Raw genomic sequence first — 14414 nt, 5'->3', positions numbered from 1 at the left:
TAGTTGTCAAAGGGAAGAGAAGATACACTTTGGGTTTTGAACCAGATAGATTATTCTAAGATAAGGGGGAATGAAATGCTAAACAGTGTCAAAGAGTTCCTAATATATGAAGCTGGCAATATTATTCTCATTGATAGCAAGATGCTTCAGATTTTTAGGGATTTTGCTTGGTTTATTCAACCAAGGACTAAGAAATAGAACTTTTATTTTGAGGAAAAACATCAGTTGAAATTCATATGGCTACAAACTTAGAGGTAAGATTACTGATGGTTTAGTACTGTTTTTAAAAAATAAAACTTTATTCTATATCTTTTTAGCATGAAATTTAATTTTGACTGAAAAAAAAAATTCCCCTCCTTAGGCTGGTTTTTTAATCATTTGAATTTTGTTCATTTGACTTTTAAGCATGACAAGATAGACAAGAAAAGCAATTATGGAAAACAGAGTATACATTCTTAAAATCTGAACATTAGTGGAAAAAAAAAGTCTTCATAGATTATAGAAACTCAAGGGAAATGAAAACCTCCCCACAAATCTTAAATTTACTTAGATAATTGCAATGATTTTCTTGAAAATGATCCTAGGGTTCCAGCAAAGGCCTTCTCATTACCTTTACTTTTTAAGATTTTAATGTTTACCCTAGCTTTTTTTTTTTTTTAATAAAGTAAAAAGTAAAATTTATTTGGAAGAGTAAAAACTAGGAATAGACAAAATATTCCTGGATAAGATCAAGGTAAAGAGACCAACACAAGTCAAGATATATTATAAAACAATAGTAATTAGGACAGTGGAGTCTTGATCCACAGATAAGTAGGTCAAAAATAAAACAGGCTGTATGTTTTTAACCTATGTAAATGTTATCATGGTACAGGTAAAGTTTGATGTGTTTTTTTTTTTCATTTTCAATTATCTTTATATGCAGAAGATCAATTTAGTATATATTAAGTAAAGATTTCATCAGTTTGCACCCACACAGAACATAAAGTGTAAAATACTGTTTCAGTACTAGTTATAGCATTACGAAACATTGGACAACACATTAAGGACAGAGATCCCACACGAGGAGTAAGTACACAGTGACTTCTGTTGTTGACTTAACAATTGACACTCTTGTTTATGGCGTCAGTAATCTCCCTAGGCTCTAGTCATGAGTTGCCAAGGCTATGTAAGCCTTTTGAGTTCACCGACTTCAATCTTACTCAGACAAGGTCATAGTCGAAGTGGAAGTTCTCTCCTCCCTTCAGAGAAAGGTACCTCCTTCTTTGATGGCCCCGTTCTTTCCACTGGGATCTCACTCGCAGAGATCTTTCATTTAGGTCCTCTTTTTTTTTGCCATCGTGTCTTGGCTTTCCATGCCTACAATACTCTCATGGGCTCTTCAGCCAGATCCGAATGCCTTAAGGGCTGATTCTGAGGCCAGAGTGCTGTTTAGGACATCTGCCATTCTATGAGTCTGCTGTGTATCCCGCTTCCCATGTTGGATCTTTCTCCCCCTTTTTGATTCTATCAGTTAGTATTAGCAGACACTAGTCTTGTTTGTGTGATCCCTTTGACTCTTGGACCTATCAGTGTGATCAATTGTGAACTGAAATTGATCACTTGGACTAGTGAGATGGCATTGGTACATGCCACCTTGATGGGATTGTATTGGAATCCCCTGGCACGTTTCTAACTCCCCCATTTGGGGCAAGTCTGATTGAGCATGTCCCCAATTGTACATCTTCTCCTTCTCTTATTCCCACTGTTATATTTAACAGGGATCACTTTTCAGTTAAAATTTAAACACCTAAGAATAATTGTGTGTTAATTACAGAGTTCAACCAATAGTATTAACTAGAACAAAAAAAAATACCAAAAGGGATAAAGTATTAAATTGTAAATCAACAGTCAGGACAATACCCTAGCTTTTAGTACATTCAGCCATTACATATTTTCTGTAGTTAAGTAGTCATGAGTTTTTGTAAATGATCTTTAATCCACTTTGCTTTGGGGCCATTTCCAATATTGCCTAATAGTTTTAGATTTTTTGAAATTGTGCTTTGTTCTCCCTCCTTACATTATTTATCCTTTAAAAATTAAACCTTAAAAACAATAATTTTATTTCTAATATGCAGTCTATGAAAAATTAATGATACTAGATTAAATAAATTCCATATTAATATTTTACTTGTGTGACATCAAATCCCTAAATAAATTCCATATTAATATTGTACTTGTGTGACATCAAATCCCTCGCGTTGTGTTCACAAGATTGTTGATTGTTGTTTGTCAAGGCTGTTGGTATTATATCCGTGGACAGGACATTGGCTGTATTGATAGATTTCTTTCTTTGTCCTTATTGCTACAGTTTCATTAGGGTTTTTTCCTCCATCTTGTATGTGGTACCTGCTCTCCTGGGCTTCTGCCCTCCAACATATTCATAGTACCCCCTTGCAGTGTGAAAGTCTGTCTCAACAAAGTTCTCTCTTCTCTGTGTACTGCAGCACCCTGTGCAGTCATGTACAGATTCTGAGCTTTAATTGAAATAGTGTTCATATCCAGTGCTGTTTAGCTCAGTGACCTTGAGCAATTTGCCTGTCTGAGGTTGTTTCCTCATCTGGAAAAAAGAGATTTATTCAGAGTACCTAATTGTGAGGTTGTTGTGAGGATTGAGTAAATTAAGTGCCTGGCACAATGTCTACCATGCAGTCTATTCGCAATAATAAATTCCAATCTCTGTACCACCCACAGTTGCTAATATGATCAGTTAGTTCTCATAGCTCACTTTTTTTTCCTGCTCTCTCAAGTTTTAGCCTTTGATAGATCTTAAGGGGAGGAATTTTGAAAGACAATATATAAAAAAAAGTGAAAGCATCTAGTCTAATGCTGGGGTCTTTATTCACGGTGATAATAGTCTTGGCCAAACCACTTTCTAATATTCATCAACACCCAAAGCATGGCATTATTTTGGATAAGCATCTTTGGTATGTTAAATGCTTTGAAAACTGAGTGTAATTTAAAATTTGTTGTTGCAATTCTAGTGTCTTCTAGTAAACCTCTAACATGGCGTATATATTCCTTTATACTGGAACTCTTGGGTTTAATCATTTTGAAAGATATTAATTTGTTTGAGGTGACTGACTAGGGATAGATAATGCCAATCATCCTTTTATAATGTCTGTTTTCTCATCCGTAAAATGAGGCATTGATCTCCAGAGTTTTCAGTCCTGATGGGTTAGCTCGGAATTTTATTTTGCAATTGTTTTTACGTTGGGAAATTTTATTTTTTTTTAATAAATCTGAAGTGCAGTTGATTTTAATAGCCCCCAAACAAAAATGGAACTTTCAGTATTTTAAAAGGTAAGAATTTGAAAAAATAGAGCACTGATGCTTGGATTTAGTATCTTAACAGTTTTGCTATAATCCTCCTGTGCTATGGAAGAGATGATAAGTTTTGCTGGCCCCAGGTCTGTGGCAACTTTGTGAGAACCTTTATGGGCTCACAGCATGAAACCAAGAGCCGCAAATCCTCCTTGCGGCTGAGCCACAAGTCATAGCTAATCAACCACCATTAAACAGGAAAAAGCTGTGATCTATAAACATGTTTGAACTCACCCCATTGGCATATCAAGTTTGAAATAACTAACATTCTCTCATTTCCCCCTATTTAAAAAAAATACATCATAAATAAGTGTTAAAAATATTTTCATTTTTACAAGTAGAATTTTGTAGCTTCAGAGGTAATAAACTGTTCTGAGATAAAAACAATATTCCAACAGTTTATGAGGTCTTCCTCAAAGCACTCTGTACTTTGAATACTTTTTCAGTGTTTTTATTTTTTGATTAAACTGTGAGTTAATTATAGATTTGTATGAAGTTAAAAAAAATAATATGAGCTCTGTCTTCTTGTGTGCCCCTTACTAGTTTCTCCAGTGGTAGTATTTTGCAAAACCATAGTAAAATACCCAGGAAATGACACTAATCTAATCTACTGATCTCACTCAAATTTCCTTACTTTTAAGTGTGTTCATGTTTGTGTGTGCCTGTGCATATTTGGCTATGAGAAAGTTTCCTGTATGTAGGTTTCTGTTTACCACAGTCTCAGTCAAGACATAGACCAATTCCATCAATTACAGAATCCCTCACGTTGCCTGCCTGTTGATACCCACACCTTTCCTCTGTCTCCTCTTCTGCAGTCTCTCCCTTTATAATTTTTTTCATTTCAGGAATTCATATACACAGAATCACATAGTATGTGACATCTGGGACTTGCCTTTTTTGACTTATCATAATTAATTCCTCTGAAATCAATCAAAAGTTTTTGCATGTGTGAATAGTTCATTCTCTACTACTGATGAATAGTATTCCATGCTGTGGATATGCCAGAGTTTATTTAACCACTCATCCATTGAAGGACATCTAGGGTCTTTCCAGTATTTTGATTATTGTTAGGGTTTGAACAGAATTTGGCTCCCCAAATGCCTGCAGATGTTTAAACTCCAAAATCTTAATGTTGATGGTTGATGGGTTAAAGGCCTGATCTAATAATGGTGTCCAGGAAGTGCGTCCAGTGGGAGGTCTTCAGGTCACTAGGGGCTTCCCTCTGAAGGTCATTTTCACAAGAGCATTGGTTATTTAAGCAGAGTTTGTAACAACTTCCCTGTCTGTTTCCTGGCTGGCCATGTGATCTCCCTTTGCATGCATTCTACCTTCATCGGATACCAGAGAATGGGACTGCCTGTTCTTAGATGTGAACCTCCAAAATTATAAAATAAATCTTCCTTCCTAAGACACTCCTCTCAGGTATTTTAATTGTAGCAGTGAAAAGCTGACTGATAAGGTACTATAAATAAAACTGCTGTGAACAGTCACATACAGGTTTTGGTGTGAACATGCGTTCTCTGGGATAAATGCCTCACTGCAGTTGCTGGGTAACACAGTAATTGCATGTTGAGTGTTACAAGCAATATCAGTGTTCTACTCTTTGGAGTAAAGTATAGAAACCTTACTTCCATTGAGGTCCTTGTATTTTCCTACTTTTCAAATATCATTGTCTTGTGTATCAAATGGTGTTATTAATTTTTAGTCAAATATTATTTAGAAAACTCAAGGAGATATTTTATTGTAATTTTCCATATGTGCTCTTCCCATTGTTCTTTCCTCTTTTTGAATGCCCAAAGTTCCTTTTTTGTTTTTATCATTTCTTTTTTGTTGTAGCAATTTCCTGTAGCCATTCTTTAAATGTAGATCTTCTAGTATAGATTATTTCGTTTTCCCTCGTATGAAAATGTCTTTATTCCTGCTTCCTTCATGAAGGATGATGTTACCAAGTATGGAATTTCCATTTCTTTTCGGCAGGACTTCCTCTTTGATCCAGGAAAGGCATTGGCCTACCTGGATAGACTTCTGTTGCTGGATTGCAGATCAGAGGTGCTGGGGTCCCTTAGCCACCTTCTTCCTGCCCCTCTCAGAGTCTTTCTTTGGTTACCTCTTAAGTTATTTGCAGGGTTTATTGTTGTACTCAGCAAGAAAGAGCAGTGAATATGAATCTATGCCATCTTGTCTGGACTAGAAATTCTCCTATTTTTTTCCCTGACCTTCTGTCTAGACTCTTTGGTGTTTGTTTATGAAATATGCTGCAGGATAATTAAAAGCTCGATTGAATAAGAAGCTTTTCGTAAATGAGACAGTGCTAAAAAGGATCAGAGTATTCAAGTATATTTTACAACTATTATTTAGAGAGCATTTTCCCAACAAAGATAATCTTAAATTATTTGCTACAAAAATGTTCTAATTTATCCTTCTTTGCTACAGCTAGAGACTGTATAAATCACTTTCTGCATTTGGAGACCTAATAATAGGAATGACTGGTGTGTCTCTTCTCTGAATCATTAGCAGCTGGGTGGTAAAGGCTGGTTCCACTCTTCGTTTTTGCATTGCCTCGCACACATGCAAACTGAGACACCGCTATGAATCTGTGTACCGTAACTGTCTAGAGACTTCTGTCATTCCACCCTGACCATGTCACAGTACTTAGGTGTTAATGCTAGTCTGGAGATCTGAGGTTACTTTCATGATTCTACTCATCTTTGAATGTGCAGTACTTAGAGTAAGACTTGAAGAACTTCAGGGGTATGGTATTGGAAATAAAAATTAGATAATGGAGAAGAAGGTAGATATGCTTGTATTTATGTACACATGGAAATAATTTTTGAAGTTTCATTTGTATTCAGATGTTTTCATTTAGTACAGTTGTATAAGTAATGTGTTTGAGATTTAAAATACTGACGCTCAAATTAATCTTTGTATTTGATTTTTTCAATTCTACTCCAGTCATATTTTAATAAACTGAGAAATACTTTTAAAGTTCAGTAATTTTTTAAAAATATTGATTTGTTTATTTGAAAGGCAAGAGTTACACAAAGAGAGAGAGAGAAGGAGAGACCAAGACAAAGAGAAATCTCCCATCTGCTGGTTCACTCCCCAGATGTCTGCAACAGGCTGAAGCCCAGAGCCCATAGGGGATGCTGGCACTGCAGGCAGCAGCTTAATCTGCTGTGCCACAGCACCGGCCTGGCAGTACATTTATACACTGCTTCATGTGATATAGGTTCTCCTGAACTATGTCGATTGCATTTTAGAGTGATTTTCATATGATAAGGCCAAAGAATAAAAGGCCTCTGAGTGAGTAGGTTTTTATTAATTTGAAAAACCACAACCCAATTTATGATTTAATTCGCTTTCTTTAGTTTCATTTTTTGTATATTAGCTTTTACTAAGTTAGCCCCCCAAAAAAAACTTAATATTCTGGAAGTACCTCTTGGCTGCTGTATCTTGAAGTGATACCATATCCTTTGCTCAATCTTAGGTGATTAATTTAGCCATGGATTCCTTGTAGAGCTGAAAGTGACTTTGAGGGACTATTTGTTTCAACTTTTTTACTGTGTATATTTTTGTGTGTGTGTTTTTTTAAGATATATTTATTTATTTGAAAGTCAGAGTTACACAGAGAGAGGAGAGGCAGAGAGAGAGAGAGGTCTTCCATCTGATGGTTCATTCCCCAGTTGGCCACAACAGCCGGAGCTGTGCCAATCCCAAACAAGGAGCCAGAAGCTTCTTCCGGATCTCCCATGTGGGTGCAGGGGCCCAAGGACTTGGGCCATCTTCTACAGCTTTCCCAGGCCATCACAGAGAGCTGAATCGGAAGTGGAGCAGCCAGGGCCCGAACCGGCAGCCATATGGGATGCCAGCACTTCAAGCCAGCATGTTAACCCGCTGCGCCACAGCGCCAGCCCCAATGTGTATACTTGTTGTAACTAATGTGGCAAAATAATAAAACTATAAGGTATCTGAAAATATTCTTGAACTATTAACTTTTAACTAAAGACATCCTGTGGGGCCGGCGTTGTAGTGGCGTTGTAGTGTAGCGGGTAAAGCCACTGCCTGCCTGTGATGCCAGCATCCCATATGGGGGCCGGTTCATGTCCCAGCTGTTCTACTTGCAATCCAGTTCTCTGCAAATGGTCTGGGAAAAGCAGTGGAAGATAGTAAATCTTAAAAAAAAAAAAAAAAAAAAAAAAAAGACATTTTGTATTTCTCTGACAAAAAGTTGTGGAAGAATAATTTAACATCCGATTTAGATTAAAGAAGCTAATTTAATATGTGAGAGTATTTGAATCAGAAAGTGGAAGTTATAAGAAATAAAAGGAAATGCCAGTGGCAAAGTAAAAGGTAATTAATGCCTTTTTTCTGTGTTACAAGAAAGACTAAGGAGATCTGCCTTTAATAATAATGGGAACTTAGTATATGATTTTCAAATGACTGTTACTAATACAAAAGGTTGAAGTTAATATAGCTAGCTATAGAGAGACTGTGTTAAAACTCTTTTCTAAGTATTTCCCTATTTATTAAAATTTCAGGTCTACTCTCATTGTAGATTTCTGTGTGTTTCCAAACGGGAAATGATGCAGAGTTTACATTACCTGGGCTTTCAGTAATATTTACTCTCCCCTACAGACCTCATTATCCTGCAGTTGCCGAGCCTGTTCTCTGTCTCCTTTCCTCGTACAGGTCTCAAGCAATGAATCTTGGAAGAGATGTGAACTCAGGGCCTGCTTTTTATCATTATCAGTGAAATCTTTTTTTTAGTCTTTTTTTTCCTGATTAATGTACCTTCATTTCTCTTTTAGTACAGTCAGTCTAGCATATTCCAGAATCCATGGATGCTCAAGCCTCAAAGTGGTGTAGAATCTGCATGTAACATGTACAAACTCTCCTGTACTTTAGAGCATCTCTAGATTACAGTGGGAAATGCTATATAGTTATTATATCATATAGTTAGAGAATAACAAGAAAAAGTCTGTGCCTATGCAGTGTACATTTTTCCCCCCAAGTACTTTTGTGCTGTGCTTGGTTGGATGTGCAGTGTGGAGCCTGTAAGCGTGAAGGGCGACTGCCTTGCTTGACCTGTCTCCTGCCGTCCTTTGACTTTGGACTTTCCTGTGTGCTTCTGTTGGAGAGGTGTCTCTTCAGCACAGTGTGTGGTTGGATTTGTTTTTTCAGTCAGCCTTTGTGTTTTATTTGAAGAATTTAGTTAGTTCACTTTTAATATAATTACTAACATGATTTTGTTTATACTTATCTTGTCTGTCTTGTTTGACTTACCTGGTTTTTCCTCCCATTCCATAAGGGTGTCTTATCATTTCATTGTTTCCAGTTCCGGGCAGAGTGTGCTGTTGAGTTTGAGATAGTCTCACTTTTGTTGCCTGTGTTTTCCGTGCCATGTCCAACAAAATCATTGCCAGTAGTGATGTGAAATAGCTGTTTCCTGTGTTTTTGTCTAAGACGTTGATGCTTTCATGTCTTACATTTAAGTTTTCAATTCATTGCTAATAATGTTTCTTATGAAAGGAAAAGTTCTAGCTTCATTTATTTGCCTGTGGGTATCCAGTTTTTCCAGTACCATTTGTTGAAGAGTCTGATTTCTTCATCATCTATTTTTGGCACTTTCGTGAAAGATTAGTTGACTATATATGTGTAGCTTTATTTCTGGACTTTATATTGTTCCATTGATCTGTGAGTCTGTTTTTATGCCAGTTCCTTTCTGTTTTGGTTACTGATTCTTTGTAATATAATTTGAAATCAGGAAACGTGATTCCTCCATCTTTCTTCTTTTCCAAGATAGCTCTGGCTATTTGGGAGCTTTAATGGTTCCATGTGAAGTTTATGATTTATTTTTCTATTTCTGTGAAAAATGCCATTGACATTTTGGTAAGAATTAAATTGGATCTCTAGATCACTTCGAGTAGTATGCACATTTTAACCATTTTCTTCCAATGCATGAACATATTTATCTTTCCATTCTTTATAGCTGCTTGACTTTCTTTTATTTGTGTTTTTAGTTTTCATTGTGGAGATCTTTCACTTCTGTGGTTAAATTTATTCCTACGTATTCTTGTTGATACTTTTGTAAAGGAATGTTTTTAAATTTCTTTTTCAGATAGTTCATTCTTTTTTTTTTTAAGATTTGCCTATATATTTGAAGGCAGAGTTAAAGAGATAGAGAGGGAGAGACACAGAGAGAGGGGCCGGCGCCTTGGTTAATCCTCCGCCTGCCGCACCGGCATCCCATGTGGGCACTGGGTTCCAGTCCTGGTTGCTCCTCTTCCAGTCCATCTCTCTGCTGTGGCCTGGGAGGGCAGTGGAGGATGGCCCAAGTGCTTGGGCCCCTGCACCCTCATGGGAGACCAGGAAGAAGCACTGGCTCCTGGCTTTGGATTGGTGCAGCGCCAGCCGTAGTGGCCATTTGGGGGGTGAACCAATGGAAGGAAGACCTTTCTCTCTGTCTCTCTCTCACTATCTAAGTCTGCCTGTCAAATAAAAAAAAGAGAGAGAGACACAGAGAGAGAGAGAGAGATCTTTCATCTGGTGGTTCATTCCCCAAATAGCCGCAAGGCTGGAGCTGGGTTGATCTGAAACCAGGAACCAGGAACTTCTTCTGGGTCTCCCATGTGGATGCAGGGGCCCAATGAGTTGGGCCATATTCCACTGCCTTCACAGGCACATTTGTAGGGAGCTGGAGCTGAAGTAGAACAACCAGAACTCATATGGGATGCTGGTGCTACAGGCAGCAGGTTTCCCTGCTGTGCCACAGAGCCAGACCTAATACTTCATTCTTCGTGTGTAGGCATACATCTAACTCTTCTATGTTGATTTTTGTATGCTGCAACTTTACTGAAATTCTTTATTGGTTCTTACAGTTTTGTGGTGTTCGCTTTTAGTATCTCATAAGTACTTATGACATTTGTGCATGGCTGATGTATTATTATTATTCCAGGTTTTAGTTTTGAAAATTGAGACCCAGATTATTTAAGTGACTTTTCTGAAGTCTACTGCTTGTATGTGGTAGAAGATTGATTTTCCTAAATTTGCTTATTTTTTATCTTACGCTATATTCTCTTTTTTCTGAAATCAGAATATGAAACATGGAATCAGAACAGGCCCAGGGTGGGAACAGGAAGGAAATAATTGGATGATCTTAATTAACAACTTGAGTGATGACCAGGCAACTCTCACTTCCACAGTGGGCAGGAACATTTAGCATGGACCAGATTTCCGAGTGAGTGAGTGAGTGAGTGAGGAGTCCTTTGTCTTAGTTCTGGAAGCAATACTGCGGGTCTTTCTTTGACTCCTACCTTCATGACTGTTTATGGATCATTTTGATTCTCCTAATAAACAGCCTTTTTGGGTATAAGGGGTTTTTGTTTTTTTTTTTTGTTGTTGTTGTTGTTGTTGTTTATTGTGTACCTCTGATCACAGTTCAGGTATGTTTTTCAGAAGTTTTGAAGTTGTAGATAGGAGACCTAAATCCTACTCAAGGAACTTAATTGCCATCCCTTGGCAGTGACTGAACATCTGTTTCCACATTGGTTAGATTAATCATTTGAATCTCACAGTCTCCAATGCAGGAATCAGGAAACTTTTGCCACAAAAGGCCATACAGTAGAGATTTTAGGCTTTGCAGGCCAAGAGGCAAACTGCAAGATACTAAACAAGCAGGTGGATAAGTCAGAGGGAATGCTTGTCCCATCCACCTCGTTTCCTAGAGATAAGCTATTGGAGGTGGTACACTTGCTTTCTGCTGAGTTGGAGTAGTGGGTAAAGCCGCTGCCTGCAGTGCCGGCATCCCAGATCATTTAAGTGGGCTCCAGTTCGAGTCCCAGCTGCTCCACTTCTGATCCAGCTCTCTGCTATGGCCTGGGAAAGCAGTGGAAGATGGCCCAAGTTCTTGGGCCTCTGCACCCACGTGGGAGACCTGGAAGAAGCTCCTGGCTTCAGATTGGCACAGCTCCAGCCATTGCGGCCATCTGGAGTGGGGGAGTGAACCGTGGATGGAAGACCTCTCTTTCCCTCCCTCTCGCTCTCGTTCTGCTTCTGCCACTCTGTAACTCTGCCTTTCAAATAAATAAATAAATCTTTAAAGTGGGAGAATTTTAGTTTTTCTCTCAGTTTTGATAGATAAAGTAGATTTTTTTAAATGGCATATACCAGGGTTCTTCAAACACTTTGTGGAAATGCATATTATGAAAAACCTATGCATCTATTTGATATAAAAACCTTTCAGACAAAAGAACCATTTCCACAATCTTTTTGAAATACCTTCATAAAAGATTTGAACAGCACAGAGCTTGATCTAATAGACACATACAGAACAGAACACGCAACAGCTGCAAAGCATATACTCTTATCCACATACAGAGAGGATTCTAAAAAAATGCTGTGAGATGTAATACAATTAGTTGATTGGATTGAAATTGATTATTGAATTGGAAACTAAAGTAGCCTTTTGAACACAAAACTTCATAATTTGATATGAACCTGAGCCACTTTTCTTTTTGAAATAATGCTTTGTATTTACTAAGTATAGTATTTTCTCTATATAAATATAAAAGTTACCATCTGTTCACCCTTTTTAACTTGTTAGTCAAGTAATGACAACTGAATGAATGATACATGACAGTTTTCTCTTTAAAATTGTCATGGAAAATGTCATAGAGTCCACGTAAACACAGTAGGATGTGCATGAACTCTAGCTTTTGATTCTTATTAAGCCACCTACTAGCTCTGGGGTCTGGGGAGTGATTTAACTTTCCTAAGGCTTATCTGTAAAATGGGTATAATAATGTCCACCTCATAGGGCCAGGAGGAATATATGTGATAATGTATATAGAGAACTTAGTACCAAGTAGTCAATACTATTATTTTTTATTATTCATATAGTATTTATTTAGTATCCACAAAGTATTAGTACCATAGTAAGTGGGTATATTAATTCCTTAAGAGGTGTATTAAATCCTTTATATTGCCATACAGCAGTTATAGGTTGTTAAGTCTCCAAATTTCTTTTGACATTACTGGTGCCTTTCCCTGCTGGTCTCTAACAGTTAAAAATAAGAAACTGGGAGAAGACAATGGCCTATTCAGAGTAAGCTCTCAGATCAACTTTGTTTCTTGGGTTTCACAGCACTTACTACTGTATGGAGTTATTTGGTTCTCTGGTTTGACCTACTGAAGCATGGTTTTTTCAGCATTAATTGTTCTGGTGTTTCCGTAAGTTCCTGAACAATAAGTGTTTAAAGAAAAACTGAGCTCAGGCCTCAGGGGTGCAATTCTTATTTGTCACCCAGCCAGCCACCCAACTCTGAAAAAGACCGAGATCCACATTTTAAGTTCTAGATTCCTTAAGTAAGTATAGATGGGATATTCTGAGGTATTCCAGTAGAAACTCTGAGATGTTGATTATAGACAGAATTCAATGTTTCCTGATAACATTTGTAGTTTTTAAAGGTTTATCAGTCATGTCTGAGTTATTAATGAAACAAGGCTGTCTCAACTGGAATCCTTAAGGACTGACTGACAGTTTAATTCATTTGTTGAACTAGGACTTTATTTTTGTTTTCCCAGAAACCTTTTATTTAAGGTATACAAACCTCATGCATTTCACAAATACACTTTTAGGAACACAGTGACTCCTCCAATCCTGCCCACACTCCCACCCTTCTTCCTCTTCCCTCTTCTATTCCCATTCTTATTTTCTACTAAGATCTAGTTTCAATTAACTTTATACATAGACTATTAACTGTATACTAAGTAAAGAGTTCAACAAATAGTATGAAAGGACTTTAAACATAAGTACAAATTTGTACATACAGATTTCAAAGTAGTCATGTTCTTTGCAGATATTTTTGTGGATTCAGTTACATATCTTTGTCAAAGGTACTAAAAATGTTTCAGAAACAAGGACATGATGTAGTCTCATTTTAAAAGTTTCTTATAAAAATGTTCTCATGTTTTCAGATTACCTCTCTGGTGACCCTTCAGCTGTTAACCCTGGTTGGCCATGATGATCAGCTTGATGGGCCCAAATACAAATGCACAGTATCTCTAGACTTCATCAGAGCAATTGCAAGGTAAGAATTGAATGATTGGTAATGTAAAATGTCTTGATTTTTGTAAGTGATACACTAAATACAAATATTACTTTTTTTCCTAATATAATATCATTAATCATTTAGAGAAGAAAAGGTCATGTAAGTACCAGAGTAGATAAGTTTCACTGTAGAATGGACCCTCTCATAAAATTTATCAGGGACATAAAGTTAAAAGAAATAGCTAATATGCTAGATGGCAAAAATACAGATTCTAGGAGACTTTAACAGACTGGAGTAATGGCCCCTATAGTAGCAGACAGTTGGCTGCAGAAAAAGTCTTCTGTACTGAAACAAGATGGGAGAGATTTGGCCGAGATCCTAAATGTTTTAGCTGACTACAAGGTCTTAAAAATCCTAACTTAGGTAATATTGATGGAAATGTGTAGTGTCTTGTTCAAGGGATATAATCATTCTACTCCGTGTTACCGTAGACACATCAAATCTGGTGTGCTGTGCTGTTTCGAGTTTTAGGAAAGGAATTGACAAATGCCTCTGTGCTGAAGGGACACAAAGAGTGGTGGGATAAGTAACTGTGCTACATCTCTGACTGAAATATGAAGGGTGGGAGAAAAGCCCTAGGGAGGACATGTTAACTCTCTCAGGTATTCAGGGGCTGTCACGTGCACAACAAGTGACACTGTGTGTAAGTAATCCTAGAGCACGAGGCGATGTGGAGAGGAAAGATGGCTGTCCAAATGAGAGCTGTCTGAACATGCAGTGAGTTGCTTCAGAGTGTTCACGGCGTTTATGTGAATGGTCACAACTGGGCACTGATCTGTTAAAGACTGTGCTAGCAGATGTCACACGAGTGTTGATTCCTGGGTGGAACAAGACAGTCCAGAAGACAGTGTGCTCCAAACTTTTTTGAATATAAAGATTTCATTTTAGCATCCTTTTAAAATGAATCATGAAAGTATTTCCGTATCTTTCGAAGTTGATAATATA

General features: G+C 37.4%; 1 protein-coding gene across 3 annotated transcripts in view; it reads left to right on the top strand.

Moving 5' to 3' along the window:
* ORC5 (origin recognition complex subunit 5) overlaps positions 1–14414 on the top strand; it is an 89652-nt gene that overhangs the window by 67251 nt on the left and 7987 nt on the right. For all 3 annotated transcript variants that reach the window (XM_062198885.1, XM_062198882.1, XM_062198881.1), the window contains one exon: positions 13336–13448. In XM_062198885.1, coding sequence (XP_062054869.1) covers positions 13336–13448 — 113 coding nt within the window. The remainder of the gene's footprint in view (positions 1–13335; positions 13449–14414) is intronic.

This window comes from Lepus europaeus, chromosome 1 (assembly GCF_033115175.1).
Source record: "Lepus europaeus isolate LE1 chromosome 1, mLepTim1.pri, whole genome shotgun sequence".
In the NCBI taxonomy this organism is placed as follows: domain Eukaryota; kingdom Metazoa; phylum Chordata; class Mammalia; order Lagomorpha; family Leporidae; genus Lepus; species Lepus europaeus.
This window is presented reverse-complemented; position numbering and strand designations above follow the sequence as displayed.